At 41.4% G+C, this 23,148-nt stretch overlaps 2 protein-coding genes across 10 annotated transcripts in view; one reads left to right on the forward strand and one right to left on the reverse strand.

Moving 5' to 3' along the window:
* LOC134484963 (uncharacterized) overlaps window positions 1-5,827 on the forward strand; it is a 65,679-nt gene extending 59,852 nt beyond the window's left edge. For all 8 annotated transcript variants that reach the window (XR_015649104.1, XR_015649097.1, XR_015649107.1 and 5 more), the window contains one exon: window positions 4,559-5,827. The gene's annotated coding sequence lies outside the window, so the exon portion shown is untranslated. The remainder of the gene's footprint in view (window positions 1-4,558) is intronic.
* The window catches only part of Pde7b (phosphodiesterase 7B), a gene marked incomplete at its 5' end in the record, with an annotated part of 314,454 nt that overhangs the window by 206,616 nt on the left and 84,690 nt on the right, over window positions 1-23,148 (reverse strand). The window contains 2 exon segments of one of the 2 annotated variants that reach the window (NM_001444232.1): window positions 2,791-2,829; window positions 11,470-11,530. In NM_001444232.1, the coding sequence (NP_001431161.1) occupies window positions 2,791-2,829; window positions 11,470-11,530 (100 nt within the window). 2 annotated transcript variants of the gene reach the window in all.

Consider the following 23,148-nt stretch of genomic DNA (forward strand, 5'->3'; position numbering starts at 1 on the left):
TGGCACACGAGTACGCTGGTCAAAGTTGTCATCTTGGGGAAGAGTGGGATACAAGGAAAACACACCGAAGCTGTTAGGTCTGGCCTTTTGGATGAGTTTGAGTGGTGGCAGTTTATAATACCTAGTGTGTGTTTTATGAAGATCTAGAGAAGGGAGCTTGAAGGTTCCAAACGTAAGGAAATGATGAGACACAGAAATGAGGCTGGAGAGATGATTCAGTTGTTACAGGGCTAACTGCCCCCGCAGAGGACCCAGGTTCCTTTCTTAGCACTCCATATTACTCCATCTCTAGGGAATATAGCGCCCTCTTCTGGCCTCTGCGGGCTCAGGTGCACACACAGTGCACATAAACTCATGCAGGCAAACACACACACAAGTATTAGATACATAAATCAACCTTAAAAAATGAGGGAAAGGCTAATGACCTGATCTAACAATGGGTACACAGTGGATACAAGTGTTGAACTATCACACCAGACTCCATTATCATATATAATTTACAGGTTTATATAAAAAACTAAACCATTATTAAACATTCAGAGGTTTGCTTAAGCCAAGTATCAGTGAAATCATCCAAAATATAATCATATTCATTCATGTTCTGTCACCCAAGTCATCTTGGCTTTTCACGAGTCACCTATCTTGTAAACAAGACACATAAAGGAGGGCTTTTCTTGATATAAAAAGGAAAACAGACAGAATAGGTATCTTTTGCAGACTACCTGGTAGGATTAATGCTTAACAACTCTATTCAATAAGTAATGCAGGATTTGAGCACTAAGATGTAATTTCCCCCCATGAAACACAGAAACTGTATGTTTCAAAAATTCAATACTTACTTCAAAAAGATTGATTTTTTTTGAAAAAGAAGGTAAGATCGCACAATGCGATTTTTGACACTACAGTATGATTTGTTGAAAGCGATAGGACATGGTACGTCTTCTCCTGTGTTTAGCAGACATGCTCCAAGAACTGATAGATTGGTAGCATGCCATGGAATAATAGAGATATTGTTCTTCACTAGCCTTTTGGGATTCTAAGCTCCATTAGCATTTTGACGTTGGTTCCCGGTCATTCTCCACAATGAATCAGTTAATGAGGGAGTGCAAGACAAGGGGACCACAACATCACCATGAAGCTGAGCGTTCTCACAGTCTTATACTCTTCCCACATCTATCATGGTTTACAGATGTCCAGGTACGCGAATTCCTCCTTGCTATACATACGTGCGTGTAGCACTCTAGACAGAAACATGCTACATATGTTTGTAGCCTAGGATACACACAATCTAGGATGTTGTACCATTTAGCTCGGGTGTGGAGTAGGCTCTTCCTCTAGGTTTGTGTGACTCCATTCCCAGATATTGGAATAACGACAGAATCACCTAATTATGTATTTCTCAAACCATGCCCCCAATGACAAACAATACATGGCCGTATTGCAGAATAGAATGTCTCAGAATTAAACTGCCAATTTTCTCTTGTGTTGCACAGAGCTAGAGCTCCTGGAATCCAGGATCAGAGTATAGACAAAAATAAAGATTTGTTAGATTTGATAACACGGACTATTTGGTTAGATTACAAGTCACAAACATTTTAAAGATGTTGACCAAAAATCAAATGTATCAGATCCATACATAGTTGTCCACCTTGAAGTTGGACACCAGACAACAAAAATCAAGGCATTACCATCATTTTGGGATTTTTCTTCATGACCTTTTGGTGAGAAGCAATTAGTAAGTTTTGTAGTGTTCATGCTGGACTCACAAATGTCGAAAACGTGGATTAATGCGTCAGTTGTGAAGGTTTGGGGCTTATAAAAACTTCCTTGAGAATGCACTCATTAGTTACTTCTCTGTTAAGTTAATGACCTATGTATTGGGATTAAGAATCTGATGAAGAAATATTTAGGGATCCTTTATAAGAAACATGACTTTTCCATAAACATTTATATAATGTTCTGACATTCAAACGAGGCAAAGGCATCAATTGGTGTATCGGGAACAAGTAAGCATTTTTTTTTAAATAACAGGGATTTATTCTGTCATAAATAACAGTCATTTCATTCTGAAAGTGCATGATCAATGCTTATAATCTCAAACTTTTTAAAGCTTTGTATACTTATAGCTATGAAGCAATTGGTTAGATATTGACAGCCCGAGGCCTCGTAAGGTAATCTATGTTTACATATGTCCACTTAAACGATAAAAACTTGCAATGAAATACATTTATAAAAATGCCCTCCCTTCAGCAAAAGGCTCGAGTACTGTTTTGGGGGTCAAGACTGAAAAGGATACTGCCTGTGAAATATTACAAAAGCATAGCTGCTGTGTGCAACGCTTGTAGGAAAAAATCTACATAACGTAACATACACCGAGGCTGGTGAGGAGGAGGCGGAGCTGGAGCGGCCAAGGAGGAGCCAATAGCTTCTACTTCTGGAAAGAACTTTCATTCTGAGAGGGCGTGGCTTCATACCACCTGGGCGGAATTTGTAGAGAGGCCTCTCCTTATAGGCCAAGACAGGCCATACCAAAGCCTCGAGTCACCATTGAATGGTGCAAGTTTATGTGTGAATATACAGTCTTACGGGTTTTTTGTATCTTCGTGGGGTTGTTGCGTGTTTCTTTGGAGTTGTAGGACAGTGGTGAGTGCGCGTGTCAGAATGACAGACAAGAATGGGAACTCCATGGGAATGTGCAGGCACAGTGGAGAATGGAGGGCAAATGCAGTCTTTTTGTTACGGAGGGGAGGAAGTTGTGGGTTAGAATCTAGGCATCCCCATGCAGGTTACCTTGGCCGGCCATTGGAAGAGGAGGAGGAGACGAGGCAGCTAAGGGGAAAAGAGAAGGGGAGGGTCTTTATGAGCAGAGAGTATTTACTTCTCTGAAATGTGTTCTTGGAAAGCGCTTCAAGTTTGGATATATGTGTTTTAATTTTAAGGAAAGGGTCTCGAAATATTAGGTCACAGTTGCTAACTTCAACCAGGTTCTCAGAACTGTTTCTGTGTATGGGGCAACTGATGTAATAGAAACAATATTTTTCAATGCTTTAACTTTTTTTTTGTATTTTCTTATAATGTACATGGTTAAAGATATAAGAACATAGGGATATAATATATATGCTTGCATATATTGGATATACAATTCCATTTTATATGTATATAAATATATTACACATTTTTATATCTCATTTTGTATAATATTAATTTCAAATAAATAGATTTATGTGTTTATGCCCTCTCTGCTCCTCCTCTCCCTCCTCCCAAAAGTGTCAGGCTGAAAGTGATTGGATAGATGGAATTATCTCAGCCCTCACCCAGGAGGCTATATATCCATATAATGTTTCCTTGTCCCCTTAGCTCCATGCTACCTTTTGTTCACGGGCCTGCTGGTTGCTGTCATGGATACCCATAAGTCTCTCAGGCACTTATTAGCCTGGGTCTCACTTGATCTCTGTAATGCTTCCTTCTGGTATTATCTTCTTCCTATGGAAGCCTCTCCTCTTGGCTAATATGGCTACAGTGCCATTCTCCTGCCTTTCTGTCCCCTTGTTCTAAGTCTCCTACCTTGTAATGGGTCTCTAGACTCCTCTTGAACATGCTCAATCCTTATGAACATTCCTTCAACGTCTCTAGGTTTATCCCATGTCGATCCTTACCCTGCCCTGAATGATACCCATTTCCAATATATACCTCTGCCCACATGGAGTTCTTTCCTTCCAACTTCAAGATCCCCCCTGTACCTGAGTTTTCTGGGTACCTCAAATTAATCACATCTGGAATTTAACTCATGTCCTCCAGGTGCTGTCCTGGGCAGGAGGAAGCCAGCACCTTGTCTACTTAGTAGCATCTCCTACATTCAGTCCTTCGTGAAGTCCTATCGAGGTCCTTCAACGACTCTCGTATCTTGCATGTTTTGTCTTCAGTGACAGTTGTCTCAGTTCAGGCAGGGCTCAACATTCCTCACCTGCTCACTCCTAAGCTGGTGTCTCCTTAGTAGAAGACTCCTCCTGGACATACACTGCTCCGAGCAGATGAGCTGTCTCAAGCCTCTTTGTTCCTTTGTGGATCCTTTGCTCACTAATCCTTAAATAGACTTTTTTTTTTTGGTCCTGCCCTACAGCCTTTTCTAGTTTTCCCTGTCTTCTTCATACCCAATTAGCTATTTTGTCTTATTTTATTCTGCAGGCATAGTGACCTTCTTCCTTATAGAGTCGCTTGTACCTTTCAACACCTTTGTTGCCTAGAACTATCAACACCTTTCCCAAGGGCTTTCCACCTCAGCTTCCCCAGGCTGTCCCCTGCTTTTCTTTTGCTCCTTACTGATTATCCGCCCTTTCCCATGAGACAGAAGTCCAGTTTACTACAGTTTAACAGGCTGTGGTGCTGGGGTTTGTGTTGCTGCCCATGACTCTCTCAAGGCTGAGTATCACCGCCCTTGCCTGTCTGTGCTGGCAGGCAGTACACACATATAAATGCCTGCTAACTGCCCATGTCTTTCAACTGCAACTTTATATGCTGGGGGAGTAGATTTACTAAAAAACACTTTTTCTCCCTTCAGGGAGAAAACACAGCGGACATAATACCAAAACGTCTATCATTTCTGGGTTTGACAACTCCGGTTCCTGTCGGTTGGTCTTTTCTCCGGTTGTCATGTTCAGATCTTATTGGAGTCCAGCCGCACCGAAGAGCATGCTTTGGCGCGTAAACAGCAACCTCCCATGGGAAGAGACCCGAGAGCTGGGAGACGCTAGCTCACGCAGAGCGATACTGACTTTCAAGTACGAGCTTTGAAGGAACAGTGGGCTTGTGGAAGAAGATTCGAAGCCCGAACCTCAGAGTGAAATGATTCTTTTGTGTATTTTTATAAGGATAGAGAAGATAGACTAGTGGGCCACCTCGTTCCTCAAACACAGCGTCATGCCCCAGAGCAAGCTGCTCGCTCTGCAGAGGATCCTGCCTCGCTCACCCATGTCAGCGCTCGCTCGCAGCGCTCAGCAGAGAGTTAGGCACCCCCTCTCGCACTGCCCGCCTGCACAGAACTACAGACTTCAACTCAGAGACAGAGAATATTCTGCTTGGGAACTGCTCTTTCATTCCCAGAGGATCTGACCTGGGTACTGGCCGTGTTAGGGCCTAGCAGCATGAAGTTTTTGTTTCATTTTGGTTATTTTGTTTTTGCTTGGTTTTTTTTTTTTTTTTCCTGTAACAACCTGGCCCTGGCACATTTGAACAATGCCCGCAGGTGACTACAGCTCCCACAAATGATCAGCATGTATCCGCTCAGCAAATGATGGCCTCCTATTAGGACACGGGCAGGGAGATCTTCCAGGTTGCCGCACGCTCAGCAGGGAATAAAAACCGAGTCGCTGTTTCTGTAATGTTTATGTTCTGTGTATAATGTGCTGTGGCGGGAGGCTGAGGGACAGCATGGAGTATGCGGACAGAAACACAGCACGCCATTCGGTGCGAATGTCATGCTCAGACAAAACAGGGTCCTGGGGAGTGGTGGAAATTACCCTCCGCTGCTCTCACTTGGGAACGTCCGGGCTCCGTTTTGCATTCTGTTGCAGTTAGAAAATGTTGCCCCGAGGCGTCATTACTTAAACAAGCATATGGGAAGAGAAAACGGTGTGCCAGTGATATGGACGATATACTTTCTATGTGTAAGCTGAAGTCAAACTGGTGGGGCATTCTAGTCTTGACAAGTCAAAATTCGACCCCTGAACTTTCCCCTTTAAGTGTAGACCTTAATTTTAATGTCAAGTGAACATACGGTAGTCCTTCCAGTGGCCTCTCTTTAACAACCAATAAAGACCATTTATAAATATTTCCGGTTATTATTTCTCATATTACTTATTCCTAAAGAGCGAACATGCACATGGAAATGACTACTTGCTTGGACAACTCGAGGTGGTTTCATTTTCAAAATACGCCAAAGCTGTTCACTACTCATTTAAAAAAAAAATCCATCAGAAATAGGTTGCAACTATGGCTCACTTCGCTAATCTCAGAAACCAGAGGCAGGAGGCTCACTGAGAATTTGAGGTTAGCCTGGGCTACATAATAAGTTCCAAGGCAGTCATAGCTATATCATAAGATGCTAGATTTAAAAAATAAGGAACCGAGGAGGGAGGACATTGCTCAGAAGTTACAAGTACTGGCTGCTCTTGCAAAGGACCTGGGTGTGGTTCCCAGCATCCACATGGTGGCTCGCCATCATGATTAATTCTCACACATCTCACACCCTCTCCTGGCCTCTCTGTAGGCACTGCATCCATGTGGTGCTCAGACCACACATTAAATTAAAAAAAATAAAGGGTTCATTTTACGAGGAACTGACCTATAGTTTTGTTTAATACTATGTAGCAGAAATGAGTTTACAGAGTGTTTCACGATACTTTATAACTACTTGAAACCTGCCCTTGAACTGCACTCACACCAAAGGCTAGAGCTGTTGGCCTTCCAAGACTTGTTACTTTTAGAGAGGATGTCAGCAGTCTGTTAGGGTTTTCATTCCTTCACACTGTTCCCCTTTACCCTGTTGGTGGCCTGAACGCGTCCTTCCCATCCATTTCCTTGTATCACTGCTTTTGGATGTGGCCTTTTATACCACCCCAGTCCTGCTACTGGTCTGCATTCACAGCTAAACCCCACGCCCCTCGCATTCCAGCTCCACAGAGTCTCTTCACTGGAGTCTCAACACCTTTTTGCCTTAAAAAATGATTCGTTCTTGTTACGTTCATGGCCCACATCTGGGTTTCAAGAGTTGAATCTCATCGGATTGGAAGCATTTTGAAGGAAGAGTCTGCTCCAGTTGGTCTCTGGTTGCCAGTCTCTCATACAGTGCCTTGCACTGTGATAAATAATAATAATAATAATAATAATAATAATAATAATAATAATGTTTATTATTTATCAACTTATTGTCGGGTCACCGATATTTAGTGTTGGCCCCATATTAAAATATCTCATTCCATCATGGAAAAACCCCTTCACCTAGAAGGGAGAGATATTTCTATTTCCACCTTGTAAACGGAACCTGAAGAAGGGGTGAAACGGCTTGCATGAGAGGACTGCACGGTCAGCGTTTCAGGGCTGAGGCTGGAGTACAGACTGAGCTTGTGTTGAGTGCTGATACACTATTTGACTTTAGTGTATCCCATTACTCTGAAAATTATCAATCCAGCTCAGCGTTTATGTAGCACATTTCAAACGTCTAACGCAAACATCACATGTGAGCCAGACAGGTAATCAAGTTCTTCCAGAACATTCAAATGGCCACACCACTTAAGAGCATAAATGAAATCAAGTATGAAACAGCAGCAAAGTCACAGACTATTCCAAACTAGAAAAAAAAAACTTGATAAAAACAGGGAAAATGAGCCAAAATATCATAAGTCACAAATGAGGGATTTTTATTTTTATAGAACCCTGCTCTGAAAGTAGGAGAAATGGGAAGAGAAAAATGACCCACATCTGATGTTTGGCTTTTTGAAATTTCTTTTTACGAGAGAAGTTTATAACTTTACAGAGTATGGCTAACATATGAACTAAGAACTGAATCAACAACAATCATTCTTTAAATATTCCCCATTCTTTTTGATAAGCAGTTTTCTTTTATATCCTTGGAAAGAAACATTAGTAATTTGGGATATTCCATAATTTTTTTGCATAATTAGAGATAATTCCCTGTCTGCTTCCTTGTTCTTTACAGGGTCACTTCCTTACAGTTTGTTAAGGAACACATTTTGCCATAAAGCCGTGTGTCTTCTGATATAATTACGTAAGTTCTAAAGTTAATCGGAATTGACGAGAGAGCCATACATAAGTATAGACATGGGGTTGGCAGTGGAGGAAACTTGGAAGTCACTGACCTAAGCGTGAAGCAGAGAAAGGAGCCGTTTACTACAGTCCACTCGCTGACTTGGTGGCCGCAGTTGGCCACCGTGAGCAAGTTTAAGGACTAAGCAGCTAATTCTCAGCACAGACAGCTTCGCAGCACACAATTTACCCTCTAACCCCACCTGAGCTGTTCTCCTGATACCAGAAAATGAGTCTCTGCAAAGCCCATACAGGACAGTAATTAGTCCCTACTAATATTGGATTTAGTGCTTTGGAGTCACTCAAGGCGACTGTGGCATTTACGTATCATTTAAGGTAATGAGCCAGCGGCATGGTTTTCTGAGAGGGTGGCTTGTTCCATAGAAGTCATGAAGTAGACCATTCAACATACAAAAATCGCCTTCACTCTAGAATGATCTGAGTATTCACTGGCGAGGAAGAAGGACCCGAAAAATTATTCCTGGCTAGTGAGTCTCATGCTATTCCTTATCACACCTGTTTAAACCAGACCACAGCCAGAATCTATGCAGGGACACCCAAAACTGAAGTGGGGTGGGGGAAGGAGGGAGGGGGGAACAGAGAAAGGAAGGTCCAGGAGCTTAAGAATATAGAAAAGTCGTAGGTTGGCTCCCATCAGAGATCAATACTGGGGTAGCATTAAACATCCAATATAAAGTTTTGGAAATATGGGTTGTATATATTTTGTTCTCTTAGTTGGAAATTATGATTAATTTGAAGTAGTGTTATCAAAAATCACCTGAAAAAAATTATGAAAATTGTGAAAAAATACCAGGTACCTTACCCCTTGCTTTCAGAGATAAAATGTTTTCTCAAGAAGCATTCCAGGAAGTGGTAAATACATGCCTTCATAGGCTTCTCTTAAAGGAAGAAATAACCTACTAATGTCTCACACAAGACAAAGGAGACACCTTCATAGACCTTCCTTCTTAACGAAATACAAAAGGGTCTCAGTTTTAGTGATGACATCATCATCATCATCATCATCATCATCATCATCATCATCATCATGATGTGAATTTCTCTTGTTTATGTTAGGGAAATGAATCCCTCAAACTTTTTCCCCATCATCTCACACTAGAGAGTCCTTGTGAGTTGCAGGCTAACGGCAAATCAATCCATCTGTATCAATATCAGGAAAGCTTTATTTTGGTATTCTTTCATCTGTGATTTCAAAGGACTTTATCAATGTTTGAAGCAAGACTTGCATCATTTCCCTTAAAGGATAAATAGGAAAAAAGTCTAAATCCTCTTCGGTGCGAGGTCCTTAAGGGTGTGGACATTTCTACTGTGTGAGAGACTCCAAGTATCTAGCATGACCTCTGTTACACACCACTGTGCATTCTAGGTGGTACATAGATAGTGTTTACAGATAACACATCGTGTGTCCTTCCTACGTGTTCTCCATCAAAACTGTCATTCTCACTTTTCCTTTGTGCTATTTAATTCTGTATAATCAAAACAAGCTAATGGAATCTACAAGGTTAATGACCGACACACTGATCTTGTCAAAGATATCTGTAATTTGAAGGAATGGACATCTCTCAGTTGACTTACAATACATGACCTATGCAAGATGCTCAGGATAGATTTTATTTTTATCTCAGGTGCTCAATTAACTGCAATAGTTATGAAAGTAGCTAGAAAAACACAAGTGATTTATATTAATATATTCTACATCAACAGGGATATGTTGATTGTCACAAATGCCTATGGCAGTCACATATAACACACTATAGAACCAGAAGATGGGAAAAGTAATTAAACTTCCCTTAAGTGAGGTCCCACACATGAGCAGTACTAGACAGTCCTTCATTATCTTTCTCTTGGCTTGTAATTAGTTAACCATTTACAAGAGAAGCAGAACACAGGAGAATTCATTCAAAATTGAAGATGCCCATGTCTTTGAAAGCATCATGAGTTAAACACTTACACAAGTTTCTGGATCAGATGGAAATAAGCAATGTAAATTTCCATGGCCTTTAATTGATGTCTGTAGGATTGAGGCCTTGGCTTCTGTTTCCTTATTTGTGAGAGGGCTGTAACAATAGTTCAGCTGTAATTTTGTTTGTGTGGAAATTGAATGAACTAAAGGATGAACAGGTAAAGTGTGGTCATTAGACACCTTCTCAAACCCAATGTTGGGACGACACATAGCTGGAGAAACATTATTTTTGCTTGCATATCATCTACCTACTATCATCTATCTATCAATCTATCATCTATTATCTATTTATCTCTACCCATCCATATATCATCTCTTTTTTATCTATAATTCATAACTATTATCTTGAGATATTAATGTTTTTGAAGCAATTACAAAGTTTAAAAACCAATATTGGATAGCTGAAATTATTCTGCAGAGGTATGCTCTAATCATAGCTCATATGCTTCTAGTAAAATGTCCTATTTCCAGTAGACTTATAAGCTTCTATCTTAATTCAAAACATATGAGAACAATATAGACATCCTCTATGAATAACAGCACAGAAAATAAGGAAGATTAGAAGGCTATCTGTGTCATGTTTGCTTTTTGAATCATGAGTAGCCTTTGGTTATTTGTTTGGTTATTATCATGAATTATGACTGGCTGAGCTATTCGAATGTGTCTGTTTACCTTGCTGGGTCTGTTTTGAGCTCATCTTAAAAGCAGTCTAGGCTGTTAGTAAGAGGGAATGAACAGTGCTGACACAACTCGCTTAAGGTCAGAATGGACAAGTGTGACTGTTATGCAAATAAAATTGGCCAGGATTACATAGTCAACCCTTGCTGCTGTAAATTTTACATTACAATTAATGTAAAACTCATGGGCATACCTAAGTGGCTTACAGTTGACTTACTAAAGAGTCTATAGTTTAGAACTTACTGTATTACTACTTCAACCTCCGTATTGTAGTAGTTTGGACCATTCCTGACTTAGTGGTTAAGTGTGCCACTCATACTCACTGTATTCATTCCTAATCTATAGTGAGTGAAACACTACGGACTGAACTTCTTATATTTTTGGTTGTAAGCCTAGCCTTTAACGGCTGAGCCATCTCTCCAGCCCCTGACTGAATTTCTTAGCAGGATAGTGTATATTATCGAGTCTACAAAAGACATCCATGCTATGTTCTCTCACAAGATAAAATGATTATTGACTATAATATTAAGGATGCATTGTGGGTAATTGTGTTGACTTCAGATTAGTTCAAATACTTCTCCCAGTCCTTGTAAATGAGGGTGTTTTGTGGTTTTTATGCTATTGTAATACCTAATAGTTTTATTATTTATCTTATAATCTCAGGCTTAGAGAGGACAATAAGATTCTTCTTGCATTTAGATCACGGATTTTTTTTTTCTACAAAGCGCTCAATTGCATTCTATCCTGATGACCCAACAATCACTGAGATTTAAAAGAATTGGCCCAGACTTATAGAGAATTACTAAAATAGAATCATTTTTATCATAGAGTGCGTCACAAAAATATTATAGCTGTTTATAAACTCACAAGCATACTGACAAGCCTCTTTATAACAGAACAAGAGGCAGTCAGTAAGACACCAAGACAACAGCAACTCCACAGGACATCAACATTCATAATACATTTGAAACAAGAAGCCTTCTTACCTAGCATGCAAACACATTTGACATTCTGCTCAGGATTCTCAAACAAGACTTCGCCACACCTCTGTAACAGAAAGACAGCTTTAGTTACTTCAAGATTTCAGATGAGAATTCTCAAGCCAATATATCCATGCAGCTGACATCACCATGCTATTGTTCTATCCTCGTTTTCTTTAGTTACCTGGGCCTACTTACTATGCTCACTATACAACAGTGGCCTGTTGTTAAATCAAACATTGGATTGCTAGGTTTTGCCTTGCACAGATGTTTCGAAATTAAAATTATAATTAAACTGTGGACAAGAAAGTTGGTACTCCTCAACTTCTTCTGTCATAAAGATTTTCCGAGAGACAGGACTTTGAGCGGTCAGTCTAGGATCGGCTGCTCCAGCATGCTTCACATCCTTGCCAACAGCTGGCTCTGTGCACCGATGAGAAGCCATGGCTTCTGTTGAACCTCATTAATGACAGTTTCCCTCTCAGTGAAACATCCTAGCAGGCCGAATAACCCGAGGCCGATCACTCTCAGAGCTGGGCCGCATTTAGCATTGCTGTTATTCTGAGTGACTCACTCTACACGCAGATATAGATATTATCAAAGCCGAGTGGCCAGCCAGAACTTTCTCAGAACAGGGAAGGGACAAGTAAGAAAACGTAAAACAGCGCAGAGCTTTTCTGAGCTCACGGACTTGGGGAGTACCAACTTTCTTGTCTATGGTTTAATTTTAATTTGAATTTCAAAAACATTCATGCCAGGCAAAACTTAGCAATCCAATGTTTGATTTAACAACAGGCCACTGTTGTATAGTGAGTATGACTGGCCAACAGGATTAGTATTTGTGTTTATACATGAACTGCCAAAACCAATATGAACATAATAATCTGATAGAAAATGGATAAAATACACAGCAAGTAATTCACAAAGGGGAGATATGAATGATCGATAAGCCCAGAAAATATACTAATTGGGAATAAATAAATTACACTAAGATAAAATGAACCACTCCAATAATTGTGAATTAATTGTACTGAGATACAAGGCTTTTGAAAACTCACAGATTTGACAAAAATTGTATGTCTGGAAACATTAAATATTTTTAAAAACATAGAGAAATGTGAAGCTTTTCTTTCATGCTTTTGGGGCTAGGGTATAATAGTCACTGCAGATTTGGTAAATGTTAGTAAAACCCAGTAAAGTTGAAAAGTCAGACATTGTGACAGAATAATTTTGTAGAATTTTAACTAGAATTATTTTCACATACAACTTTGGTGAAATATCCATGAGTTGAATTCTATAATTAAAAATAAATTAGGACTCTATAAACTCTAAAGCATATATAACATACAAAGGACTTACATAAAATACATAATATCCATATTACGGAATGCCAAACACACATAATTTTCAAATTATACAAAACACATACTTAAGCCATGAAAATGTCACATTCGCGTTGTGGAGGTAGTTCAGCGGGGGACAGTTGTTATAGAAATGAATACATAAGCTTGAATCTCTAGACTCCATGTGAAGGCAGGCACAGTAGAAAATGTCTATAATCTTAGCACTTTCACTATGGGGTGGGAAACAAAGACAGAGGGATACTGAAGGCTGTGGGCCAGGGGGCCAGGTAGCCAGGCATGCGTGGTAGGGAACCACGGCTAGACCCTGTCTCAAAATGTGGTGGAAAGCTAGGGCCAGCACACACACACACACACACACACACACACACACACACACACACACACACACGGTAAAGTATACTATCTTGCTAAAAAGAGCCCCATATCTTACAAAGATGAAAATATCCAAAACAGCATACATTTCTTATGAATACATTAATTTACTAAAAACGAAAAACATCAACCGAATAACCAATGAGGCATCCAAAGTAGGGTATGGAGAAGAGACTGCAGAGACAGTATGCAGGAGGGCATATAAGGTCACCGACTTGTTCTATAAGTATTGTTCGTGCCTTAGATTATTCTCTAAACTCACTATATGAGACATATCAGGAATGAATCGGCGATATCCAATGCTTTGAATATCAAAGTGGCCCTCTGTCCAATGTAGGTCTGTATCAGTGTGTCCTTGGGTTCATGGAGGGCAATTAGTTGATAACTTGTTCATATCACTAAATTATTATCTTTTCATTTATTTTTTTTTCTTTATTAACTTGAGTATTTCTTATTTACATTTCGATTTCCGGGCCAACATCCCCCTATCCCCTCCCCCTCCCCTTCTATATGGGCTTCATTTATTTTTTAGATAAACTTCATTATTTAGCTCTGTGTCAGGCCTAGTCTGGAACTGACTGTGTAGACCTGGCCCCCAACTTACAGAGATCCACTTGCCTCTACCTCCTGGGTTCTGAGGTTAGAGGATGAGCCACCATGTCTAGCTACTTCCCTTGCTCTGACGAAGACTGGCAGTCTAATCGTGTAATCCTATTTTCTCTTTCAAAGTTCACAGCTTGGTTAACTACATTCCCTGAAGGGAAAAGAAATCAACATTCCTCACAGCTAACTGTGAAATTCTCCGTGGGAGAATTCTCCCACCTGAGCATCAGTTTCTAGGTTGACCTATACCGTGTAGGAGATGGACAGTGGGTCTGGGGATTGGGAAGAAAGCAAGTTATGATGGGAATCAGGAGGTAGAACTGTAGGAGAGGGAGGCTGGGGGCCCTGGAAGTCTGTAAGAGGGCTTTGGGTTGTGAAGGTGAGAGGACGCTGAATTCTAGATGGAGAGTTGAGGTCACGAGCGTCTGCTGACCCAGTGTGCTGTGTATCATGCCACTTAATCTTGCCTTGCTTCATCTCCTTGGATGTATAATGGGGATGTTGATATACACCACCAAGGTAGGCCAGGGAGCAAATGTGGGGATTAATGACCCATGCAGTCTGATCAAGCTGGTTGCTCCTGTTTTGTTTGTATTTTGACAGGGGTCAAGCCCTTTAAAATAGCCAGGTTCTATTTTCTGCATCACCTGCTTTTAAAAGAGGTATGTTTACAACCCCAACGAGTTAATCATTATTTCTAGATGAAAGGTCAGAGATTCCTAAAATGTTTTCAGCTTCTTAGCAGAATAACTCTCCATTGGTGTCTTCTCTGGGTTAATGATAAAGCCCATATATCCACTGCCATCGGATAGGTGCTCTTTTTTCAATGCAGGGGCTTCCCATGCATTGTGGGTAGAAGTTGCACGACTTTCCATGGCTCTGGCGTGTTAAGGGAAGCTTGAGATGTGTCTCTCAACAGGCATGTGTGTTTGGACTGTCAGGATCAAGCTGGGAGGGGTGTCTGAAACACTCCCTAACAGTCATGACCTGCGTGGGTTCACTGACCAACAAGCTCGTTACCAAGTAGCAAAGGGAGGTGTTGTGTTTCTTTTTATGATGATGAGACCTTCTGCTTCCTTGTCTTTATTTCTATGACAATCTGGTTGCTGGCTGAGGAATCTTTAACTAGCTCCAAGGTTTTCTCAAAGTTACCTAATGATACCAACAGGACCCAGAAGGGAGGAAATGGGATCATTCGCAGGGCATGCCTCAAACCACATTCTCTCTGGTGCCTTTTCTCATTAATGCACATTAGTGTTTACCAGGCCTTCTCTGCCAGGCCTCCGCTCACTGTGCAGCTCAGGGCGACGACCTAGTTTAGAAGATTAATTAGGTTAAGCTACAGTGTCCCTACTCTATACAGACTCCAACACAGTCAAAGACCCTATGCTGCTGCTGGGTTGTGAGGTCTGCAACCCCCTTCCTCCGATGATCTGGTCATGTTTGTTGGGATGCTCCATTTGGGTAACTTGATTCTGAATGACTCCTAGTTTTGGTCATCAGAAGTCTACTTCTTAGATAGTCCATCTTTGTGTCACTTTCCATGAAAGTCTGAAATAGCCAGATCATCCTGTTTCTGCCCGACGATTCCAGTGAAAACATATCATAAATACCAAGGCGTGGCCATCGAAGTGCCAATCTAAGATGTTGGAGCCATGCTAGCAATGAAGAGATCCTCCTGGCATACACTCTTCTTGAGGCACATGAGATTGTATGCATTCCAGTCCACTCTCTGCACAAGCCATAAAGAATCAACCAACTTCATCGTTAGTATCCCTAACATGTCTCATTGTAGCCTTGGTGTTTTGATCTGCCAGATCCCCGAAACTCTTAGAAGTTAACTAAGTATTTATGACTTTGCTAACATTTATTGAGTTTGAGGGCTAAAAACTGTTCTAAGTGCTGTCTGGCTACCATTTCATATTCTCATTATAGTCCTGTAACAATAGAAAACTGAGGAGAGACAGGAACACTCACTCTTTCTCCAGTGAGTGGGAATCTGTTGTTGCATAACCAAGATTTCTGGATTTCCAGATACTGGCTACTTTGTTGTTCCTTGTAGCACAGGCTACCTAGACTCTGTCATCTGGGGTCAAACCTGCTCTCCTAACTGTAAAATAGGGTGATGTTACCTATATCACAGAATCATTTCAATCTTAGTTTTAATTCACTGTAAGCAAGGATGAACTATATTAAAACACTATAGGGACTGAAGTATAAATTTAAGGGTAAACATTAAACTCATTCATTAACACCCTGTGTTAATCCCTGTAGTGTTTTTCAGACTTAAACCAGAAGAAATACTTGGTATTTTAAATCAATATTTTGTATATTGACTAACACTAATTCAGTTAGTGTTAGTTAAGAGTTTTGTGTATTGTTGGGTGTTTGACTTGCTCAGTGAAGTTATTCCCAATAGCCACAATATGGCACGGACATCAGTGGTCCAATGCTTGAAGACAGCGAAGCATTTCACAAAGTATTCTTTAGCCAGAGGACTGAGGAAGGTACTTTTATCACTTGCTATGATGTAGATGAATAAGAGGGTGCTGTGCTAAGTGAAATAAGGTGGGGGCAGAGCATAAATATCATATGATCCTCACCTCTGTGTGCAATCTGAAAAAGTTGAATTTATAGGAGCAGAGAGCAAGGTAGTGGCTACTGATGGGACGGAAGCCTTCAATGGCTACAAGGTTTCACCCAGGCAGGGACCTGAGTATACCAATTTTGCAATACCAATACATTGTACCCTTGATAATTGCCAAGAAAATTGTGTTCACACAAAAAATGGTATGCAATATAATGTATCTGCTAATTAGCTTCATTTAGTAGGTATAATGTTATTTTCACAACTAAAACATAATAATAAAAAATCTTAAATTTAAAGCTGGCATCAATTTAAAGTTAAAACTTTTAATGTCTACTAACTAAAACTGTATATTCTGGTAAAGTATACAATAAAAAGTATTTCTCTTAAATAAATTGGTTTTCATTATATTTCTTATAGATATGAACCTTGACATTAGCAATAACTTTAGGAGACATTTCAATTTTGAACAAGTTTACTTTTCTTAAAAATTGTATCCGATGTGATACTATTCAAATCACTAGTACTATGCTCACTAGGAATTGTAATGCCAGCAACAGGCTCTGAGTGTGGTGTTTAACCTGCCACTTTCTTAAGGAAACCGATAACTTTCTTTGCTGTTGTCACAAGTAAGTTTTAACTCACCTTTTTCTTTTTCTTTTCTGGAACTTGCTATCACTGGTATGTAGAAACCTCTTAGCCTCCAGTAACTAATCTGTCTAGAAAAAGTATCTTCCGACCTGAGAAGAGAGGGACAGCCACTCACAACTTAAGATGGAGACCCTCAGTGTTGTGAGGCTTCTCTCTGTGTTAGCAGAGGCAAGAACAGTTTATTGCAAGTGCATGATGTTAAATTCTAGCAGAGAATAAAAGTGGCGATCCTCTGATTTTTGTTTGCCACATTTACATTTTCTTGTTTTTATAGAATGATTTAATTAAGGGAACTGGGTGTTTGTAAAATCACTAGAGGATCATGCGTATCTGGGCCCCCACAAACGACTGCCAACAGACTCAGCGGGCCATGAGCTCAGTGGGCTGGTGGACCACAATTGGAAGAGCGGAGAATGGGCAGGCACCAGCGAATTGTTGACGTTAAGAACACAGCATGTGGAAGCAATCCAGGGATCACAGAACTTTTGGCACAATGGCCTCTTGAAATCCATAAAGCCAGTGACTGAATATTGAATGTTACTGTAGAAAACCCAGCATCACTCTGTGTTTAAAACACTCACAAGCAAAAACAAAACAAACCCTCTACATAGATCAGGCTCACTTTGGAAAAGCTAACAAACAAACAAACAAACAAACAAGAAACAAACATCAAAGCTGAGTTCTCAGAGTTAAAACACTAGCCATGGTCAGACTGCTTAGAAGTTGCTGGACTTTGGTGGGAGGAGAAATATGTCTTGTCTGTCTGTCCTGAAGGAGCAACCAAGGCAATCTGCAGGGGCTTAAGCTCCATCACTGGCTGGAGCCTTCCTCCATCCGTCCCGTAAGTCTGCCGTGTAGAACGGGACAAATGCCCACATGGATATTTGGACTCACATCTGTTTCATTAGCTCATTCCCAGGTCCCCAGATGTCTAGGATGGTGACTAACACACAATGTGTGCTCACAATGTTCACGTAATGAGTGGGCAACACATTCGTTAATGTGGCTTAGGGGTATATAATGGCACTATCTGAGTTAGCCTGAGAGGGGATATACCGTCTGGCCATTTATGCTTATGAGTTGGTAAGTGGCGTTGTATACAGAGACCCACTGCAGTGGGGTGATAAGGACTCAAACCTGACCTGAGGAAATATTTTAAAATTGGTTTTCTAACTGATGGTGGCAGTATATCCCTGTGATCCCAACATTCGAGAGGCAGGAGAACCACAGTCTAGAGATCAACCTGGACCACATAGAACACTGAGGACTACATAGACTATTCAAAGTCAGTTGTAACAATAATGGTAAGACCCGATCTCAAAGCCCCGGTGATGACGTAGCTCCCCTTACCTAACAGCATAAGGCTCTGTGTTCAGTTCTCAGCACCACACAAACAATGTAAAAACAAACAAATAACAAACCCTAGACGTTTCTCGACTGCAGTTGCCCATCTGCAAGCTTCCCAGAGCAGACAAGTAACTGACTGAATAAATGAATACTCAAGACATTGGTGGAGTGCCAACTTGGTACATGTGCGATGCTGTGAATGTCCTGTCCTTTTAGAGGACAGTATGAAGTATACAAACTAAAGGGTTCCTTCAGTTATGGCACTCAGCCCTGATGGCCTGTCACAGAAAAGGAGGTGAACCCGTGGCTGGGCCTGGAAGGTAATAAAACCTTACCTATCAAGAGATACCCCACCCCCATCACAGCGGAAGATGCCAGAGCAAAGCTTGTAGGGTCAGATACATTGTCTCCAAAGACTGGGCCAAAGCTGTGGTGGGTCCCAGCAGAGAGCTTAGTGAAATTAATAGCCGTGAGCGAGACTGGAGGAAAGTAGGGCCCTGTAGTAAATTGAAAGTTGTTCTGAGCCAGCCGGGAGGAATTTAATGAATTCTTTTGGTTTTGTAACAATTATAATTTAACATCAGATATCCCTTACCAAAGGTAGTGCCTGCGTTCTTTTTGCTTGTTTTAGAAGGTACTGGAGTCTAAGGTGTCCCTTTGTTCTGTTTTCTTGAATTATTTCATAGAACCCCAAAGGGTTCTCCCGCCTCCCAGTCAGTGCAAAGCTCATGCAAGGCCGACTGCTGCTACTGTGGAAGCCATTAGCACCTTGTGTGAAGGCATGGCAGTTTCCCTGCTCTGGGAGGATTTGTTTTCAGGGTCTCCTTCTTTACAGTGGCTGTAGTCCACAGTGTTTTGTCAATCCTGCCTACTGCGTGGGTGGCACAGTTAGGCTTTCGTCTCTGAGCACTGTGGCAGCCCTTAGCACTTTGGGACCAGAGGCCAACAGATTTGGAACCAGGGCAGATTTTAGCCCAGGCTCATGTTTTTCTTCCTAAGCTTTTCCAGTGAAGGAGCAGATTTCCATCCTATTGCAGGCTGTTAAAACGTCAGACTAATAAGTTTTCAACAATCTGTCAGTGCAGATCTCCAGCAACAAACTGGCATTGCCTTTGGATCCTGGCCTTGTGGTCCAACCCAACCCCAGCCAGTCAAAATAAGAGACACAACAGCAAAAGAGAGGGGAGAAAAAAATCAGATAATCACCTCAAGCCAAGCAGAAATTCTTAACAAATCCATTGTTGTCATTTGCCAACAGCAACTCTGTGGTCTGACTAACCTGGTGTGACCCTCAGGAAGGGCCATCTCTCCAAAAGCTCTAATTAGCTATGGTCAGGAGTGGCTTGAACGATATTAATGCCATTGCTATTGGGAAATAAGCCTACCTGCTTTTAACAGCTTTGTTTTTTTCCTTCAGTCAAAGAACAAAATGTTAGTTCAATGGCGTATGCTTTCTATTAGAGAACGGCCAGCAGCAGCAGTCTCCAGAGAGCCGCTCAGCATTTTATTACAGACCCCTATTTTTAAATGTTTAAAAACTACTTATTATGAACCAAAACTTGGAAAACCTGGTCTCAGCCAGAGAGAGAGAGAGAGAGAGAGAGAGAGAGAGAGAGAGAGAGAGAGAGAGAGAGAGAGAGAATATATTAAATTACTAAGCAAATGTCCAGAATGAACTATTTTGTCATTCTGACCCCAGGCAGTAGCAGACAGTAGAATGGCTGTGTCCTTCTGGTCGACCTCCTTTGGAGAGCTGCTGGGGTCAGATGGCACACAGGGTGGGAAGCTAGCCTGCATTGAAATGCACAGTGAAAACTGCTATTCTCACCGTGTCAGTAGCATGACTCTAGCCTCCAGGCAAGCATACTTCTAGCAAAACTGCACCTGAGGATTGATATCCTGAGGCATAGGTGGGAACTCTCTCTCAAGTGCATCGAGCTATTGCAACTGGGTCCAAGTATTTTGGGAAGAACACTGTACATCAGATTCAGATGCATAAACTCCAAATCTGAACAGCGGAAAACTTGAGTGGGAATTTTTGCAATGCAGTCTAATCTTTTATTTATCACCTCAGAGTCTCGAGGGTTGATTACCAGCCACTGTCATAAATGTTTAATGTATACATCGTGAGTTATTAAAGGTGAAGTGGAGAAACGGTGGAAGAAACAGGAAGAGGTCTAAGAGAACAGGTAACTAAACATAATGAAAACCACTTAGCAGTTGAGGTTCAAATCCCAAACCTAGACCTTATTAGTTGTGTGATCTGTGGCCCTTTTGGCTTTATTTTTGACTCTCATTGTGGGGGTGAGGGAGGAATAATGTTTATGATAATGATCATAATATATATGTGATATATGTGTATAGCGATTATGTTGAAATGGTCCCATAATCTCATGGATTGGAATCCTTGGCCTCCAGATGATGAAACTGGTAGGGAATGAGAGGTGTGGCCTTATTGGAAGAGGTGTGTCTCTGGGGTGGGCTTTGAGGTTTGAAAAGCCTCTATCTTTTTTCTAATTCATTCTCTCTCTTTCTCTCTCTCCCTCTCTATCATTCTTTCTGTGTGTGTCTGTATGTCTATCTGTCTCCCTTTCTTTCTGTTTCTCTGTCTCTGTCTCTCTGTCTCTCTGTCTCTCTGTCTGTCTGTCTCTCTCTCTCTCTGTGTGTGTGCCTCTGACTCTCTCTCTCTCTCTCTCTCTCTCTCTCTCTCTCTCTCTCTCTCTCTCTCTCTTTTTTGGTTCTTTTTTTCGGAGCTGGGGACCGAACCCAGGGCCTTGCGCTTCCTAGGCAAGCGCTCTACCACTGAGCTAAATCCCCAACCCCCTGACTCTCTTTTTATGTCTTTCTCTGTCTTGTGCTTGTGGATCAGCTGTAAGCTCTCAGTGTCACTCCTGCTGACTTCCATGTTCACTGCCATGGTGGTTGTGTACTCTAACTCTCTGGAACCATGAGTTGCCACATATTTAATGCTTTCTTTTATAATTTATGGCATTTTGTCACAGCAATAGAAAAGTAAGTTGGTGCATAAACACCTTACATCCTCTAGAGCCCATCACATGGCCTTTATGAAGGTGGTTTTGTAGAAGAAGACAAGGAGGTGTAGTGCATACCCATTCGGTGCTGCTGTGTGTGTGTTGCAGAGCACAGTTCCTGCATCGGTCATAGGACCTGGTGAGGAGATATATTTTGTTCTTCCTGCAATAGAGATCGCTAATCTGAAGGAGAGAAACCTACAAAGTTAAAGGTCTAGAGAGCAGAGGTGGGTGGGGAACGGACGGAGATGTTCAGCTTCCTCGTGTCTCCCTCTCCTTAGCCACTGAGGAAGGGTGAAGGACATGAGCGAGTTTAGGGAAGGGTGTCTTCACAGGGGACCAAGTTGGCCGCACCCCAGTGGGCACAGAAAAGCTTCAGGAAGATTGTGCAAGGAGAAAGGAAAGAAGAAACAATACTATGTTACCTTTCAGTTGAGATTGAAGCCCAAGAGAAACTGGGAAGGTATTTATTCTAGGTGACATAATTATAGATGGGAAAATCTAAAGATGATTAAGGAAATGAAGGCAGTCAAGAATGGATACAAAAGTATGGGAACGAGCTCATCATAAGGATCCTGGATCTGAGAAACACGAATACTGGAGAAGGTTGCTCCAGACAGTAGAGTGCTCCCAGTAGTGCTTCTTATGGTCATATAGTGGGAGTACAGTTCAACAGCAGTGCATGCTGGGAAAGCTGTTGTCATATTATTACTATGCTTTTGGGTTGGAATATACCCTATTAAGTGTGGCACCATCTTATTATTGAATTTCATGATGTCATCTCTACGACTTTAATACTCAGGGAAGCTTGGGAGTCCCTCCAGAACAGCCCACTGCTTACCTCTTCTGACTTAAGAGTTTCAAATCTATCATGAATGTATTATGAAACCATGGCCCTCAAAATCATGCATAGGGTAATGGGGCTTTGCTACTTGTTCTGTTGGTGATGGGGGAAACACATGACTGGGGTTGAGTATGTACTGAAAAGAGGGATCAAAGTCAAAATGTGGATCCCAGAAGTCAGGACAGCTATGGCCTGGGCCCAGAAGTGCTTCCCTACTCCTTAGGCATTTCTTCCTCAGGATCCTGTGGAAAAGCATGCTATATTTCAGGAAAACCATTCCTTTACTCATCTATTACCATCAGAGAGAGGGGGGGAAGAAGAAGAAGAAGAAGAAGAAGAAGAAGAAGAAGAAGAAGAAGAAGAAGAAGAAGAAGAAGGAGAAGGAGAAGGAGAAGGAGAAGGAGAAGGAGAAGGAGAAGGAGAAGGAGAAGGAGAAGGAGAAGGAGAAGGAGAAGGAGAAGGAGAAGGAGAAGGAGAAGGAGAAGGAGAAGGAGAAGGAAGGAGAAGGAGAGAAGGAGAGAAGAAGAAGGAGAAGAAGAGAAGGAGAAGGAGAAGAAGAGAAGGAGAAGGAGAAGAAGAGAAGGAGAAGGAGAAGAAGAGAAGGAGAAGGAGAAGGAGAAGGAGAAGGAGGAGGAGAAGAAGAAGAAGAAGAAGAAGAAGAAGAAGAAGAAGAAGAAGAAGAAGAAGAAGAAGAAGAAGAAGAAGAAGAAGAAGAAGAAGAAGAGGAAGATCTGAAGCAGAATGGGATTCCACGTGTTTCCTCCATTGCCAGCAGAACATGTAGCAAGTCTTCAGCACATGCTTCACTGCCGTCCCTGAAACCCCAGCATGGTGAGCACTCAGAGTACCTGTCTTTCTGTCTTCCCCACATTGCCAACAGGTAAG

Source organism: Rattus norvegicus, chromosome 1 (assembly GCF_021556685.1).
Source record: "Rattus norvegicus strain SHRSP/BbbUtx chromosome 1, alternate assembly SHRSP_T2T, whole genome shotgun sequence".
NCBI lineage: Eukaryota > Metazoa > Chordata > Mammalia > Rodentia > Muridae > Rattus > Rattus norvegicus.